Source organism: Mercurialis annua, linkage group LG4 (genome assembly GCF_937616625.2).
Source record: "Mercurialis annua linkage group LG4, ddMerAnnu1.2, whole genome shotgun sequence".
Classification (NCBI taxonomy): domain Eukaryota; kingdom Viridiplantae; phylum Streptophyta; class Magnoliopsida; order Malpighiales; family Euphorbiaceae; genus Mercurialis; species Mercurialis annua.
In genome coordinates, this window is record NC_065573.1 from 28,986,729 (window position 1) to 29,003,824 (window position 17,096).

The 17,096-nt window shown below is 32.2% G+C and overlaps 3 protein-coding genes, 1 long non-coding RNA gene and 1 other non-coding gene across 6 annotated transcripts; 2 read left to right on the forward strand and 3 right to left on the reverse strand.

Annotated features, from left to right (window-relative positions):
* The first annotated feature begins 881 nt into the window (after positions 1-881).
* LOC126678043 (uncharacterized) lies at positions 882-2,977 on the forward strand. The gene is made up of 2 exons (XR_007640659.2): positions 882-1,384; positions 1,501-2,977. It is a non-coding gene; the product is annotated as an uncharacterized LOC126678043 (long non-coding RNA).
* A 2,212-nt stretch (positions 2,978-5,189) lies between these two features.
* LOC126678914 (F-box protein CPR1-like) lies at positions 5,190-6,381 on the reverse strand. Its single transcript, XM_056105609.1, has one exon. It carries the CDS (start codon positions 6,342-6,344, stop codon positions 5,229-5,231), a length of 1,116 nt encoding a protein of 371 aa, XP_055961584.1. The 5' UTR covers positions 6,345-6,381; the 3' UTR covers positions 5,190-5,228.
* Positions 6,382-9,892: 3,511 nt separating this feature from the next.
* On the reverse strand, positions 9,893-10,992 carry LOC126676265 (uncharacterized). The gene is made up of 3 exons (XM_050370430.2): positions 10,661-10,992; positions 10,306-10,570; positions 9,893-10,212 (listed from the first exon to the last, which is right to left on the reverse strand). The coding sequence occupies exons 1-3, from the start codon at positions 10,779-10,781 to the stop codon at positions 9,993-9,995; spliced, it is 606 nt and encodes a 201-aa protein (XP_050226387.1). The 5' UTR covers positions 10,782-10,992; the 3' UTR covers positions 9,893-9,992.
* A 1,548-nt stretch (positions 10,993-12,540) lies between these two features.
* Positions 12,541-15,623, reverse strand: LOC126679504 (thiol-disulfide oxidoreductase LTO1). 2 transcript variants are annotated; one of them, XM_050374546.2, is made up of 7 exons: positions 15,424-15,623; positions 15,020-15,311; positions 14,412-14,668; positions 14,200-14,312; positions 13,762-13,912; positions 12,968-13,105; positions 12,541-12,786 (listed from the first exon to the last, which is right to left on the reverse strand). In XM_050374546.2, exons 1-7 carry the CDS (start codon positions 15,532-15,534, stop codon positions 12,706-12,708), a joined length of 1,143 nt encoding a protein of 380 aa, XP_050230503.1. In that variant the 5' UTR covers positions 15,535-15,623; the 3' UTR covers positions 12,541-12,705. The 2 variants fall into 2 exon arrangements, with proteins under 2 accessions (XP_050230503.1, XP_050230504.1); XM_050374547.2 differs by having other exon boundaries at positions 13,762-13,909; positions 15,424-15,621.
* Positions 15,624-16,753: 1,130 nt separating this feature from the next.
* On the forward strand, positions 16,754-16,949 carry LOC126679631 (U2 spliceosomal RNA). Its single transcript, XR_007640920.1, has one exon. It is a non-coding gene; the product is annotated as a U2 spliceosomal RNA (small nuclear RNA).
* Positions 16,950-17,096: the final 147 nt, after the last annotated feature.

Consider the following 17,096-nt stretch of genomic DNA (forward strand, 5'->3'; position numbering starts at 1 on the left):
GATCCACAAGAAGCTCAGCAAACTCTTGAAATAGCAGAAGCTAACTTGAGGAAAGCTATTTATCGACTAGCACGATTATACTATGGTTAAGTTCCATGGAAAAATTTATGTCAAGTATCATTAACCTCTACCGATAAAACTTTTTAATCACCTATCCAATACTTTCACTATCCTAAAATGTGGAATACAATCTTACAAGTGGAGGCTCGCGTCAATTCCATCTAACAAATTTACAACACAGCAGATATTTCGAGTAGAGATCATCATTATAATGCATATAAATACAAAGCTAATTAAAAATAGAATCTGGGAAAGATTCTAGTTAAAAATACACATATGATTCTATTTGCAGTAGTGAAACAAGTGATTCACTGAAATTAGCATAATAAACATTAAATTCAGCCAACAAACATATAGAAAAAGATATACTATATAATAAATAAGAGAGTAATTGACATAAAAATATGAAATGCAGTGAACAAGGAGATAATTGATAACATGTTGTTAAGGTCTTGAAACTGGAAATCTTAAAACAGAAAAAAAGAGATAAAATTCAATTTAGTGAAGTTAAAGTCCTTGAAAATGGAAGTCTAGTGAGTAACTTATACTTTTGGATATTGGCAATCTTAACAGATGTGTAGTCTTCTGCCTCTAAATCATTTATTATTATTATCCTGTCAGCAGCAACCCAAAATCTGTCCATAAGGAAAACTGTTTTGTCCATATTAAATGGTATTGGACGTAGAAAAATAATGATCAGGTAGTGGAACGGTAATCAACTTGGTCCACGAGCTCGTCACTCCAAATTCTTTCATTAACCAGACGGTCATTGAAATTGAAGGATTCCTAGTAGTGTTAACTTTATAAAAAAAATTATATTTTGTTCATTTAATCTTTACTTTTAATTTATTTTTAACGGTCTATTTTTTTTTATATTTTTAAAAGGGTAAATGTCAAAAAATTCACTAACTTTACGCATTTTTTCATTTTAACCATGTCGCTTAAAAGTCGTCATTTTTATACACGAACTATCAATTTTTCTCAAATTCATACACCGTTCAAAAATCCGGTAAAAATTGCTGAGTTAGCAACCGGATAGCGACATGCCATAACGAATCAGATGGTAACATGCCATCAATTTTCGCCGAATTTGTGAACGGTGTATGAATTTGAGAAAAAATGTTATTTGGTGTATGAAAATGACGATTTTTAAACGACGTGATTAAAATGAGAAAACGTGTAAAGTGTTAAGTGAATTTTTTATGACATTATCCCTTTTAAAAAACGTAAAGTTAAAAGACCTTAAAATAAGGGCTGGTTATACGGTACCACTTAGGCTGTGGTACCATTTTTGTCATTCACGGGTTACAAGTTGCTATAGCGGGTAATTCTAATATTTTTTCATTTAATTATTTTCTTTTCTTTTTTTTCTTAATTTTCTTTCTTCTTTCATTTGATAAATTTAAAGTTTAGGTTTTTATATTTTGTTTAAACTAATAGATCGACAATGGCTTCCAAGCAGCCAGAGCAGTTATTTAACGGTAGCCAATCACCTTTGAAGAAGACAAAGCTGGAAGCATAAGGTGAAGGCGGTGCTGAAACTGCTGCTGCTGATGATGAGGTGGAAAACGGAGGCTTATACATATTCAGCAATTGCGACAATTGTGGTCTGCAATTTGACGATCCAGAAGAAAATAGACAATTCCGATTATACAATCTCCGAGGGTTGCTTATTTCTTCCGCGGATGACCCCAAGGGTTTCTTATTTCTAGAAGCGGTGTGAGCATTTACAAAAATAGCACCTTTGCTTATTTAATTCAATTTTTTATTTACTTCCAAACTGTGAAAAACTAATCCATTCTCATCATCTATACTGGTCCGCTTGTGGGATGTTGTATCTGGCTCTCTTTTGGATACTTGGGAAGTTAGCGTTAAGGTTGATCTTTTGTCAATAAGTTTTTGATCAGAGGTTTCTTATAACATTCATCTCTTCTTTACTTTTGAAGTGTATTAGTTGCATTTCTTTGCTTGAGTATGATGTCAAATGGGAAAAATAAGTTCCTTCATTAATTACCACGTTTTCATTAGTTTGATTTTGGGTGAATTTTCTTAGTTTAAATGTCGGCCAATTGTTTGCATTAAGCAATATGTTGGTAATCATACAATGGCTAGGTTGCACATACTCTTCATTCAATCAATATTTTTCGTTCCGGAAACGTGTCGGAAAACCCGGGGCACTAAACTTCCCTTTTAACATAGCAAACCTTAAAATAACATAATTTTTGCCTTGCCATTTCCATGTCCGAGTGTCCCGTTTAGCTGTGTTTGTATGTGACTCTATGATACCTAGCAACCAGATTACGCCATAGAGATTTATTATCCTTTTTCCTATTTGAAGAAAGATTATAGCAATAACTTTGTTAGGGTTTTAGAAACAAGGGGCTACTCCTTTGTCTTTGTCTATTTTTGATTTATTTAGATTGATTCATCTTCTCTTAATGAAGGCAGGACTCACAGAGATGGCAGAAGTGGTAACGATTATTTTACTGTCACTAATTTGTGCACAATTTTAAAATTTCATCTAGTAGTTGTGGTCATTAATTTACTGGATGGAGCTGACGGGATGAAATTAATTGGTCTATTTCCATATTGGCTTGATGCAGCTAGAGGCAATGATGTTCATAATACAGTGGATGGTGTACAATCAGGAAGGTAAGAAACTTAGAGGTGAATGTTGATCAACTTTGAGACATGTTTTCACCTGGAAGGCATTTTAGTCACAATTTTGACATAAGGAGATATAGAAGAGTATAAGGTTTCTGTTGTATATTATAAAAAATGGATAAGAATTTTATATCTCAATTTTAGTGTGTTTTGTGTGATATTATGAAAGATTGTTAAACATGCTTTAAGCATCTGTTGCATAGCTCCTAAATGTTGCATCTAATTGTGCCAATAAATTGCTTTTATTTCTCTCTTTGCACCTCTCTTATAATCTCAGATAAAATTTAAGAAAAAAATGAGAGCATATGTAGTGGATTCTTTTACTTAGCCTGAATTTGTAAAACAAGCATAAATTTCATATTTGGTACTACATCTTGTTTTGAGAGATTAGAGAGTGAGAAAACCAATTTGCGGTTGGCAGCATAAGCTGCAAACAAATGAAATTTTAGTCTACATAGTTGCAGAACAAATAAAATTAGCTTAGGCTTTTTTTTTGAAAGAAAACTTAATTGATTTATGCGAAACGAGCTGCAACATCAGCCATTACACGATCATTAATTTTCTAAGGGACACTCCGCATCCAAATCGAAAAATCAACATGACCTTTAAAGGCCAGATGCAAAACAGTTTTGCGATTAACCAATAATTTTGTTTTCCTGATTCATTTGTTTTTGCTGGAAATTGTATCATTCTGATAATCAAACCAAGAAGTAGTTAATAAGTCATTAAATTACATAAAAACAAGAGTATCAGAAAATTACAAGAATCAGTTCAAAAACCGTTCTGAAGCGTCAATTCAATCCACTAACATATTAATCTTGATTTTAATCTTTACCAATAAATGAAATTTGACAAAGAAAAGCGGAGAAGTAAAAGAATAGACAGAATATGAGGATCGAAAGGGATCTCCAATACACAACATTTTTATTTTTCCAGCAACTGGCTTGAACCATTTCTTCTGTTTCAAAACGTCTCTCTTTCTTCCTTTTGAATACGCAATCGGGTTTTGCTTGCAAATCAGAAATCTATTACCACCGTTCTTAAACATTTATTCAACCCATGAGAAGCCAAGCAAGAGATCCGATTAAGATTGAGGAAGAGAGCAGATCAAATCGTTTTCCTCGATGTTGTGGCATTGAACATGGGGACAAGCAGCTGGGCTAATGATATTTACCATGTTGAAATTGGGTCTGCTGCAAAGTGATCATGATGACCCAGGTGATGGAGTTGTTGGTGTTGGTGGTGGTGGTTTGTGGTGATGTCCATTGTTAGAGCAGAAGAACAAATTAGTGAGAGCTGTAAGTTAGAGAGAACTGTGATTTAATTATGTCACCGACTCAATAAGTAGCTGGTCATATAATCAACGGAGGACATTAATCAGAAAATAATCTGACGGTTATGATAGCCCGTGGTACTTAAACTCCAGTTGTACTCTAGAACGACCCTAAAATAAGTTAATAAGATACGGAGTTAACAACAAATTCATATTTGACGGGTCTTAAAATTGCAGGTATAAAGGCAATGGCTACAATCAGTTAAACTTAAATTACGAATGCAAGGTCATCCATTTGAAGCACTAACTTCAGAAATCACTAAATTGAAGACAATGAGACTTTAATGTAAACTAAATTTCATTTTCTAGCGCCAAATTAATGAACATTATTACGTGCAGCTCAAAGAAAATTCAAAGTATACTGAACAAATATTTCAATGGGTTGACGAGAAGAAGAAAATCTTGCAAAATTGTATGATATTCCCATCTCCGTTAAAAAAAAAAAAGAATCATGTGATTTTGATTTATACCTGATAAATATAAAAGAATCCTTGTACTAATCACATATCTCTCAAAGTACAAAACACCAATTCAAATGCCACGAAACATACGAGGAACTGAGTTCAACATGCTACTCTTTTCTTAGGCACTACGAGCAATAATTAAGCATATATAGCATGTTAACCTAATTAAATTTTAACTAAAAGTACCATTCAAAAATCTAACAAAATGTTAAAGAAAAAATTGCACATTGGTGACTGAACTTTCGAATTTTTGTTATTTTGGTATGAATATTTTGTTTTTCTATTTAATGACAGGAGTCGAATTAACTAAGTGCTAAGTAGCATCTCTTCACTATTAGTTGATTACAATTCAATATATTTCATTTTTAAGCATTGAACATTTTTAAGGATATTTTCCATACTCAGAAAAATCAATACATTAATTTAGTTTTATCTGAGACCATATTAATATACTTTCTAGATCAAGTGCCATGAGCGAAAAAAAGTTCTGTATTATCAAAATTGTAATTGCTTTTTGTTGAACTCTAAATGGTAAGGAATTAGGTAGTACATACATTTGATGAATGATTGATATTCGGTTTTAAACAAGAATAAGAAAAATTTGAAATGCAGTGAGCAAACATAAACAAAAAAACTTATATTAATAATAAGAGATGATGGATAACATGTCCTTAAGTCTTGAAACTGGAAATCTTTAAAAAAGAAATTCAATTTGGTGAAGTTAAACTCCTTGAAAATGTAAGTCCTCTGACTCGGAGCGACTCAGTATTGGCTATCTTAACAAATCTGTAGTCTTTTTCTGCCTCTAAATCATTTATGATCAAGAAGTGAGCAGCGCCCCTATATTTGTGAATTAGGAAAACTGTTTTGTTCATATGATTAAGTGGCAATGGGATCGGAAAATCCATACCATGACCTCCAGGTAGGTGTGGTGTGGTGATGAGCTTGGTCCACGAGCTCGTCACTCCAAATTCTTTCATTAACCAGATGGTTATTGAAGTATTCGGATGGGCGGTCTCTGTTAAACAAAGGCATCCTTGCAGAACACCCAATTTCAGCCGTACGCTATAAGTAGGGTAATTTCGAGGATGTTCCATCTCTGTGGTGGTCTCGTTTGCTAAGGAAAAAGAAACAATCTTGGCCGACAACCAGACCTTATTATCTTTTGATACAGAAGCCTTCAGAATCGCCCAATTCAGAGATCCCTTTAAATTTATGCCATTCTCTAACCTGCAGTAATATTTAAAAAAGTTTATCTTCCGCCAACAATTTGTTTTCAGAGAAAGAATCATAACGTCTTCTCCGGGCCTGCAGTGCTTCTTTTCAGGTCGAAACAGTACCTTGTAGTCGTCTGTTGATGAATCATAGCCCAAGCCGGCACTTGTGGATGAAAAATCACATTCAACCGTCGGCAATATACGACACTCGTCAGTAGAAGGGTTCCATAAAGTTAACGGGCCAAGGTTATTATAGTTTCTCATCAGTAAGAGGCCATCACAGGAACACATAATTATGCCTTTGATTGAATACTGTAGGTGACGTCTGAAGGGTAATTCGATGTGTGTAGCATCTCCTGACATTATATCATCAAATAAGGGTGCATCACAATCACGTAAACTGTCTTGATCTTGGAAAACGAGTACCAGATTTGCAGATTTATGTGAATGAAGGAGATGTAATTTTTTGAAGTGCGGATCAGAGATTAGAGAGTGCCATGATTTTGAGACACACTTAAAACGTAATACCGATTTGACGGGGAGAAACGAAAGTATACAAGAAATAACATCTATGGGTATGTCTGCGGCTGCGCAACGGAGCTTCATCGTCGTCTTCTGCTTATCAGTTACGGCAAATAGGAGGGTTTTGTTAGGGCTTAATTTATAGTAGTATATATTTACATCATTTATTTATAAAACAAATACTAGGAAAATTATTACTATCGATAAAATTTATAAATTTTCATAAATATTTAAACGACTGAATTTATTTAAATTTATAATATTTTTATATTATGTTCATTTCAACTTTACTTTTAATTTATTTTAACGGTCTATTTTTTATATTTTTAAAAAGTGTTTTATGATTTGGATATTATTGAATACATTTTTTGTTAAAATAATTTATTTATTTAATAAAAATATATATGGCTCATGATTTTCACATGTATTTTTTTTATTAGTTAGTTATTCTCTCATCATCTTTTTACTATTTTTTTCTCTAACTGACTATTTTCTCCTTTTTTAAGATTTAATCATCCAAAAATGTTTCATCTTTTTTATTTTTTTGTTTATGACCCACTTCTTCAAATCTTCAATTTTAGCTCATTTTTCGATTTTTAGTTTCAATTACAACCATTTATTCAAATTGAAATGAAAATGCCTTTTAAATTGCTTTACATTATAGATAATTTGCTATAATTGAAAATAAAAATTAATTGAGAAATGGACTTCATGTGTTTTCAAATTTTAAAATTTTTCTATATATTTATTTTACCTTGAGAATAAGTTAAATATAATTGATATGCTCCTCCTGCATATCTAGATTAAATTAATTTCCATGAAACATGCTTATTTTGTGTAATAAAATAAATAATCAATGATTTATATCTCAAATGTTATAAGCGCTAAGCAGAATTATCTCAGGTGGTGAGTTTAATTCCTCCTACAAGCGTTTTTTCTTCTCTAATTATAAAAAAAATTGACAGACCAATTATCGTCACTGATATTAAATGCATTTAAATTTTGTTGGAATTTGAGAGTTTTGCATAAATTAAAAAACCTTAGATGTCATGGCCACTGCTAGAAACAACATTTTAGCGGTGGAATTTAGCGACGGATTAAATTTCCGTCGCTAATCATTTTTGCGGCAGATTTAGCGACGGATTTGAATCCGTCACAAAATCCTCATTTAAATTGGCGGGAGCACCTCGCCATCTTCTCAAAAATTTGGCAAGGTAACTCCCGACATTTTTGTTGACACACTTAGCGACATATTTTTAAGACGGACTTTAGCGACAAATTTAAAATCCGTACTAAATACAAATTTTAGCAACAAATTTTGAAATCTATCGCTGAAGTGCGTTGCCAAAAAACATTATTATAATAAAATATTTATTAGATTTTTAAATTAAATATAACATAATTATTTAAAAAATAATAATTATTTATTTATTTAAAAAATTATTATTTTAAAAGATTATTAATTATAAAAATAATAATATCTTAGAGTGCGGAATTAAATTATGGAAGCAAATATTTGTTGTTTTCAGTTACATTTAAGTATAATATATATAGATATATAAAAAGAATCTGAGTTGGTTAAGATAGAGTTACACGCGATAAAGGCAAAATGGACAACTCTATTGGGACGGAGAGAGAAATAGTTTTTTGTGTTTAGGTAACTTAAAGGTTATTTGGATTAAATATTTTTGCAATCATCAAATTGTAGCTTTTTTACAAAACAATTATCAAATTATTAAAAATTATCAAATAATAGCCTTTTTGAAGGTTATCAAACTATAAAAAGTAATCAAAATAATTATGAAACTTTTATTTATTTTTTATAAAAGGATCCACATCTAGATGATGAGGACGAAAATAAGATGTATTATAGGTAACCTTTTCTAAAAAAAACTATAGTTTATTAATTATTTTATAATTTTTATAATTCGATAATAATATTATAAAAAAATATAATTTATGACTTTAAAAAATATTTAATTTTACTTTGTTTCCGATTCAAGAAAACTATATATTGCTTTTAATTTTATACATAGAAATATTTTTAACCTTATTTAACTCCTTATCAATGATTAATTACTAAGAATTGGATGGCGGTTGGACGAAAAATGATATTACCGCCCAGGAATGATTTAATCGGCCAAGAGTGGTCGGACTGGCGGTCAACAGTGGTCCCAATACTTTACCATAATAAAAGAATATTAAATTCTAGTTAAAATTAAATAATTATGTCAGCAAATCTACGTCTATGATTATTTTAATTTCATAAAATAAATAGTATTATATTCTCTTATCATTATAGGATAAATTATAATATTTCATCTAATAAAAGAATCATAAAACAAATTGCTACTGCAAACCATACTAAATGTATTGTTTTTGATCAAAATCTCTAATGATGAAAAGATCACCTTTTTCTTAGCTATATCTTAGGCTTAATACATATTTTGACCCCTGAACTTGTACCCTTTTACCCATCTAACCTCCAAACTTAACGTCTCACCTATCGAACTCCTGAACTTGTTAAATAACCCCATTTGACCCCCGAACTTGATAAATACGTAAACATTGAACCCCTCCGTACACAATTTCTTCTAGAACGTTTCAAGTGACAGGTGGACACGAAGGGTTCAATATTTGCATATTTATCAAGTTCAGGGGTCAAATCGGATTATTTAACAAGTTCATAGGTTCGATAGGTGAGACGTTAAGTTTAGGGGTTAGATGGGTAAAAGGGTACAAGTTCAGAGGTCAAATTATGTATTAAGCCCTATATCTTACCATTAAGGATATGGGCATCTCAAATTTCTTCATCAACAAATATGAAAAATTTTAACATCTCATCCGTAGCCCGTAGGTTAAATTAATCATATTATAACACTAATTAAAATAATATTATTATAATTTTAATAAAATATTATAATATACTCCTAATTGAAAAAAAATACTCATTAATTTATCGTAAAAATAACGGATAACATGATAAGCTCCTAGGGGTGTAAACGAGTTGGGCTACTCGTGAGTTACTCGAGATCGACTCAAAAAAAGCTCGAGATCGGCTCGAAAAATTCGAGTCGAGCTCGAGCTCGAGCTCGAGTAGCTCCATCTCGAGCCGAGCTCGAGTACCATTTACTTAGGCTCGTGAGGCTCGCGAGCCTAAACGGGCCTAAACGAGCTTGTTATAAATTAACAATAATAATTTTATTATCATTATATTAAATTTTTACACCTCTAAATTTAGATATGCATCATAAAAATTGGTTAAATTGTATAATATATAGTGAAAAATAATTAAAATACATCAAATCTGATTTTTTTATTATTGTTTTTATTTTTATTAAATTCAACTCGAGCTCGAGCTCGAGTAGCTCGAATGTTGTTCGAGCTCGAGCTTCAAAATTAAAGCCCAGTCGAGCTCGAGCTCGAGCTCGAGCCTGTAAAACATACTCGAGCTCGAGCTCGAGCTTGGCCTAACTCGGGCTCGGCTCGGCCCGTTTACACCCTAAGCTCCTAAGAAATTTCTCCAACAAATATTTATCTTTTTTCTTTTAACCAATGAATTGTAACTCCATAAGTTCACAACAACAAAATTGAAATCCGAAGATTAATAAAAAATTTAATACCCAACAGAGAAAAAAAAAAACTCACATTCATTATCAAAAACTATTTACATACTAAAAATTGATAAAACAAAGCATACATTAATATCCTACAAAATCTTTAGTTTTCCCCTCAGGAAATACACCGCATGGAGTACATAGACACAGGTGAATCCACTGCAGGTGCACCGTACACTCTAGGTAGATCACTCTCCAATCCATAATCCATCATCGGACGGTACTCCAAATCTTCATCATGATCACAAACAAATTCAGGAATTTCAACTTCATTCCTTCTCACAAGCTCCCACAGATAATCAATCCGACTGATATACCTCAACTTCCCGTACAACCTGCCACACACAAATTAAACCCAAACCACGGCTTATATTAGTCAACTACCAGACAAAAATACTACAATGCGCATGTTGTTAAAATTAACTTACCCTCCACTGAACAGAAAACGACCAAAAGTAGCGAGGAATAGCCTAGCTTGCAGACCAGGATGGAGAAAATACACCGCCTGTAGATTCTCCTTGACTTTGATAGGAATGGAATCGTAAACAGATCGTAAGGCTGAGATTCCAGGAAAATTCTGGGTCCTTTGAACTCCGGTGTGCACGTATAACACTGTAAATGGCTTCAGTTCCAGCTGCGGATAAATCTTTTCTTCTAGAAAACTCTTCAGCCCATCAACGCTGATACTTTCCGCTGAAATAAAATCAGTAAATTGAAAATCAAGAACAGTACAATTGGAAAAAATGTAAATTAAAAATTTATGAATAGATGATTGATATGTACCAGAGAAGAACTGGCCGATGATGCGGAGGATCTGACGGCCACGCTTGTCTCTGCCATGGATCTTGAAAATCTCAAGCTTCTCAATGAGTTGGTGTTGATGCAGATCGGAAATGTGGGACATGGTTAATTTGGGTATGAAATTGAGAGGAAGGAAGAAGATGAATGAATGGATGAGAGAGTGGAGCAGTGAATTATAACAAAATTCATGAATTCACTGCTCCATTTCATAATAGTTGCTCAAAGGGGATATTCTAAAGCATCTTCTTTTTTGGACCAAAACCAGAGAAGGTTTCGGCGTTTCGCTTCTTCTCATCTTTTGTTTTTTTCTTTATTTTTTTGTTTTTGCTCTGCTCGATTTTTTATATTTTTGGAACCTTCTTTTTCGCTCTGCTTTTGGTTTTCATCTTCCAGATCGCAGCCGTTGGTTTGAATTTTCGGATAAGAATAGGCAAAATCCCAATTTAAATTGGGATTTTACTTGTTGAAAAGAAATTCCAGTTACAGTTTTCTTTTATGTAATTTTGCTTTTAACTAGTTTCGCATTATGTGCCATGCACGTGGCTCGGAATGTAACTCTTTAATGAACATATTAATAAATTTGTTATAATTATATCAATTTTTTATTTATAATTAATAGGTCTAATACCTTAAAAAACCCCGACCTTTTAGCCCCTTTTCAATCATACCCTGACGTTGTAAATTTGTCAATTTTACCCTATTTTGCATTTTTGTGTTTCAATTGTACCCTAAAATATTAAATTAATGCCTTTTTTATTTGAAAAAAATTTAAAAACATTCTCCACGTCTAATATATATTAATTGCATGTTTTTAAAATTTATTTAAATTTTGTTAAATTAATTAGGAATTTAAATTAGTGTTAATTTGATTATGGTTTTTAATTAGTTTTTAAAAATAAAGGACTTATTTGTACTTTTTTGAATACAAAAGAATTTAATTTCATCTTTATACTTAGTTAATTGAATGATTTCATCATTTAAGTAAAAAAATTAATAAAAGTTAAAAAATTGGGGTACAATTGAAAACGGAAAATTTAAAAGTGGGTAAAATTGACAAATTTGCAACGTTAGGGTAGAATTGAAAAAAACATTAAAGGTCGGGGGTTTTTGAGTGATTAGGCCTAATTAATATTAAATTAGTTAAGAATTTTTGTAAAAATAAATATAATATATTCGGTTATTAAATTTTTTTCATACTGAATTTATTCTTCTTTTGGTTTTCTAATAACCATAATTAAATAATTAACTTAATTTTATTAATAATATCTTTAAAAATAATAAGATAGAAATTTAAATAATAATATATTAACCAAATATATTATTTTATTTTTGTAGCTCAATCAAAATAAAAAATAGGTATTTCTACTAATTTGGAGATAATTTAGTTATTTTTTACAAATTAAAAACTAAATTGTAGATAATTTAGCTACCTATTCTAATTAGGACTTTAATTACAATAGTGATTAATTAAATAAATAATTAGTTAATGACTATAAAATCTTTATTTAGTAGTAAACTGAAAAGGATTATTCAGTAAATTTGCTTGTCCTCCCCCATCCGTGCTTTTATATATAGTATAGATAAGCGTTTTTGACTTAATTAAAGTTTAGATAGAACTTATCCAAAATGAAAAATTGATTAATTTTTTAAAATTTTTCATATTTACTTATATTTTCTGTCAATAAAAGAAAATCAATATCAAAATTAAAAAGATTAAAACTGAATGAAACAAAATCAAAGTTATCAAAATGAAACATGCTGGTTAATTTTATTTAATTTGTTTATCAAATCTTAAATTTTAATTAAATAAGGAATGTAGATCTCAAACAATGTGAGAATGTTTTACAACAGCAAACGTCAAATTTCTTCACAACTAAATTATTTTCATTCAGTAAAACTCAGGCGATTTCAACAAAAGAGAACACTAGGAACATAGCCAGTATTCTGAGCTATTATGTTCTATGCAGTTTAAATTTATCTGTAAAAGCTAGCTGTACAAATGGTAATTATACTACAATCTTTCGCCTCTAGGAAGGTTGATTTGATTCATTTTGTTCAAAACCAGAAAGCCGTGCAAGCTCCGGTAGTTCTTGATCTCCACTAAAAACCTGCAACAAGTACAGTCAGAACAAAAACACGACTCAATTAGAGGTTACTTTACACACCAGTTGATACAAACATCGATTTGTTAATCATTAGACAAATATTTAAAATAACTAAGCATATCAGGTCATTTCCAGCAGAAAATCGATCGGGTAAAAAGGAAGCAGTGTAAATAATCATCCTTACCTCGCCATTAATCACCCATGTCGGGAACCCTTCAAGTTTTGCATCTGCACATGCTTTGGCTATTTGGATTCCTTTTTTATACCCGTTAGGAAAACATTCCACATAGTCCAACATTTTTGATGCCTCCTTTCCAAACATCTATACAAGTATACGGTGGATAAAATAACCGTGGTTAGGCATAAAGAGACGAGCACCAGTTGTGTATTAAAATGATGACTTTCTGGATTATATTCATTTCTGATAAGGAAAATGTTCAGGGTCTACAAAATTAGTCCTTCATGTGCAAAAAGTTCAAACTCTATATTGGTTATTGCGCGGAAAATAGGACTGCTTTCTTTCAACATTATTAAATGAGGCTAACAAGCCCACTAATTAAACAGAAACCACAGTAGTCTGTTCAAGCTCTCAAATGTGGACCTATAAACCAGTACAAATAAAGTCTAACGAAATACAAATGGTACCTACACGGGAAGCACAAGAAGAAAGTGCTACTGCTAATTAGTTATAGTTATGAGATTCCCAATTTCCCAGGATTCCTATAGATTTCCATTGACCACCTCGGTAGCATTAAGTGCTCAGCAGAAAACTGCTAAGGTCGTGGGTTCAATTCCTCCCACAAGCGCTCCCCCTCCCCAATTATCAAAAAAAAAAGCTTCATTTCAGCTTCTAATTTGATAAATTCATCTAGCAAATGAACAACAAATTAGACGCTCACATTTGTTATATCTGATTTTAATACCTGTACCCAATCAATCAGAACATCCATATTACACAAAGTTTACAGAAAGAAGTACCTGTTTTTGCTCTAAACAATGTGAACACCAAAAGGCTCCATACATTTTAGCTCCTATGGAGTGTAGATGTTTTGCAAGAGAAAGGGCAAAAGGACTTGATGGTGTCGTTATCTCATAGGTGACATATGGTAGGTCGATTTCAGCCAGACTGCTTACAGAAGGAAAAATATTAGAAAACATAGTCCAAGGAGAATAACCAAAGCATCTATTTCCAAAAATAAATGGAATGTTCATATCACGTACAGATATACAAGTATCTTAACAATAAGAAAGCATTTCCTTCCTTTAACTTGCCATGATTCATATCAAAGGATTTGAGCATCTACCCTTCCTGGGAGTAATACTAAACCATAGGGACAACCAAACATACAAATTTAAAGATGAAGTTTTGGCCAAGGGAAAAAAATACTCATCGTTCCATACACAAATTTCAATCACCTTGAGGAGATGGCTGGAGAAGTACCATATGAGGTGTTCAATGCAAAAATAACCAAGCTTGCTACACATAATTGCAAACCCAATGCTTTTGGTATCTCTTGCAACCCAAAATCCTATAAAATGATGTAGAAAGCAAAATTTTCAGCATTTTATGAATGCAACTGCACCATCGTCTAGATAATTTATACGGAGACATAAAATAAAAGTCATACCTTCAAAGTGATGAAAAATAAGCTGAAAGACAAGAAAGCCGACAATAGGCAATATGAACAAGACACCCCTGAAAATTCAGAGCTAAGAATGTACAAAAAGTATCCACTAGCAGCAGCCATTGAGGCCGTGCTAGCAAGTAAAATAAATCGGCCATAATTCTCTCCTATTCCAAAAGGTAAACTCTTCCCGGGCAATAGTAGACCAAGTGATGCCACCAGACCATATGCCACAAATCCAATAACAGGAAGAGGAACACCTGAATAAAATCAAAAGACAAACTTACTACAATATTGCTCAGACCCTTGTATTGACATAATCTTGTGCTAAATTCAATTCAATTACTTCAACATAATTTCTTTTAAATTGCTATTATATATTTCTTAACTAAAAAAGAATTCAATTTTAACAATTTGTATACCTTTTGACATTGTTTGAAAATGAATCATAGTGCTAGAATAGATAAGTCCTGAAAGAATTCTATTGCAATAGCTATAAACTTTCCAAACATGCAAACTGACTAAGCAAAGCCCAATCCAATTGAATTATTGCATTTTTATAGTTTCAAAAACATGATTCTTATAGCACCAGGCAAAGAGAGAAACAGTACCAAAAACAACAGCGTAATCACTGTTCAAAACGTCGCCGCAGCTGCCGCCACCAATGGGGCAGAAAGCATCAGAGTCAGTGAGCTTAAGATAAGTCAAGTATGCAGTTTCAAGAAACCCAACAGTTCCAATAGACGCACACCAAGTGTATGTTGAAATGCTCCAATCAGAAGAAAACGATTGCGTTTCGGATTCTGATTCTGATTCAGTAGAATCTGAAGGAGTCGGCGGTGGTGGTGGTGGTGATGAACCTGATGACATGCAATTCACTTTCCAATCCCAACACAAGGCTTTCTTCAAGAAAAGAAAAATCACAAACACACACGCAGAATAGAAGCATGAATTAGTACACATAGTTTGTCAGAAATTGTATGAAAGGATATTCACCAATAGGAAAACAAACCACCTTGAATTGGGTAATGGGTGCTAATGAACGAAGAGGTTGTACAGAAGGAAGTAGTGAGGTTCGAGAGAAGAGTGTTGGTGGTAGTGGTGAGATAGTGATGAAGGAGACCATTGTTAACGCTCTGTGTTTCTTCAGGGGACAAACATGTGGCCACTGCTCTCTCTGCAAACTATGAGCTTTGATGTCATTTGTAGCTTGAAACCCAACTCAAAAGACCGCCCATGGGCTGTTCAAGAACTCGATCACCATTTTTCTACTAAGGCTGGGTTCAGTCGCAGTGGACCAAATTTGAGATTATGTTTTGTTTCTTTAAGTCCAGCACCACGTAGTCGGTCCAAATTAAAAAAGTAAAGATGGAATTTCAATTAAATTTATAAAATCATCAGCAAGTGAATATATTACATTTACTTTATTTAAAAGTTCACTAGAAATTTTATTTTCAAAATTTCGTAGAATTTAAAATTCTATGAAATTTTAGATGAGGCTAGACTAAGTTAAAGTTTCATAAAAACAAAAACAAAATTACTTTTGCTGAAATTATTAGAAATATATTGTTTTTTAATTTGATTTTATTTTGTATTTATTTCGATAGTCGAGTACTCGATAGCTGAAGCCAAACTGAAAAATTAGAATTAAAATATCAAAAAAATAATGAGTTTTTAAAATAATAAATATTATCAAATTGGGGGAGACTAGAGTAATAATAATTTGGCTTAATTACTTAAAAACCACCCACTTTAAACTTTTTTTTCGTTTATATCCTGACTTAGAAAAAAGTTCATTTATACCCTGACGTATGTGTTTGTGTTTCACCTCTACCCCGAGGCACTAAATTAACCTCTTTTCATTTTAAAAAAAGTTCAAAATAGTCCTTCATTTAGAGAAAAATTTATTTCTAATTAATCTCTAATTAGCTTAGGTTAAAAATGAAGAACTATTTTAAACTTTTTTCTTAATGAAAAGAAATTAATTTAGTGCCTCGGGGTAGAGGTGAAACATAAATACATACGTCAGGGTATAAATGAACTTTTTCCTACATCAGGGTATAAACGAAAAAAAAGTTCAAGGTGAGTGGTTTTTAAGTAATTAAGCCTAATAATTTTCCCATACTTATTTAATTAGATAAGGCAACCAAATCAATAGCTGTTGTAGTATTGTTGTTCACAAAACTGGACAAGCTAGCAGGAGAGTGATCTTAAACTGTTTGCCTCGCCAAATGAGGTGCGTGAAGAACCAAGTAAATTGGTATCAACATCCCACATCGTAAAGTTCTAAGAAGAGACTAATAGAGTAGCTACTATATAAAGGAAACTGAAATACATAACAAAGCATACCTTTCTCGGCCTTTTGGCTAAGATCAAGTGTAGTATCTGTTCTTATCAGTTTAATATCTGATATGTGGGTCATTGGCCCACATGATATTAAATTTATTTTTTAAGGGGGAGTACTCACCACAGTAGCTTGCTACTGGAGTGCTCGAGCGTCGCCCATGTGTTGCACTACTGCACGGGCTTGGCGCACCCCTCCAGTTCTAGTGCTAAGTTTTCCATCTATCTTTTTCAGACTAATTACTCTGCTATAATTAGGAAATAATAAAGAAAATAAGGTGATCTATTCATCTCGATACAAAACGCGCAAAATATAAAATAATAATTGTAACTTTTATAAACATA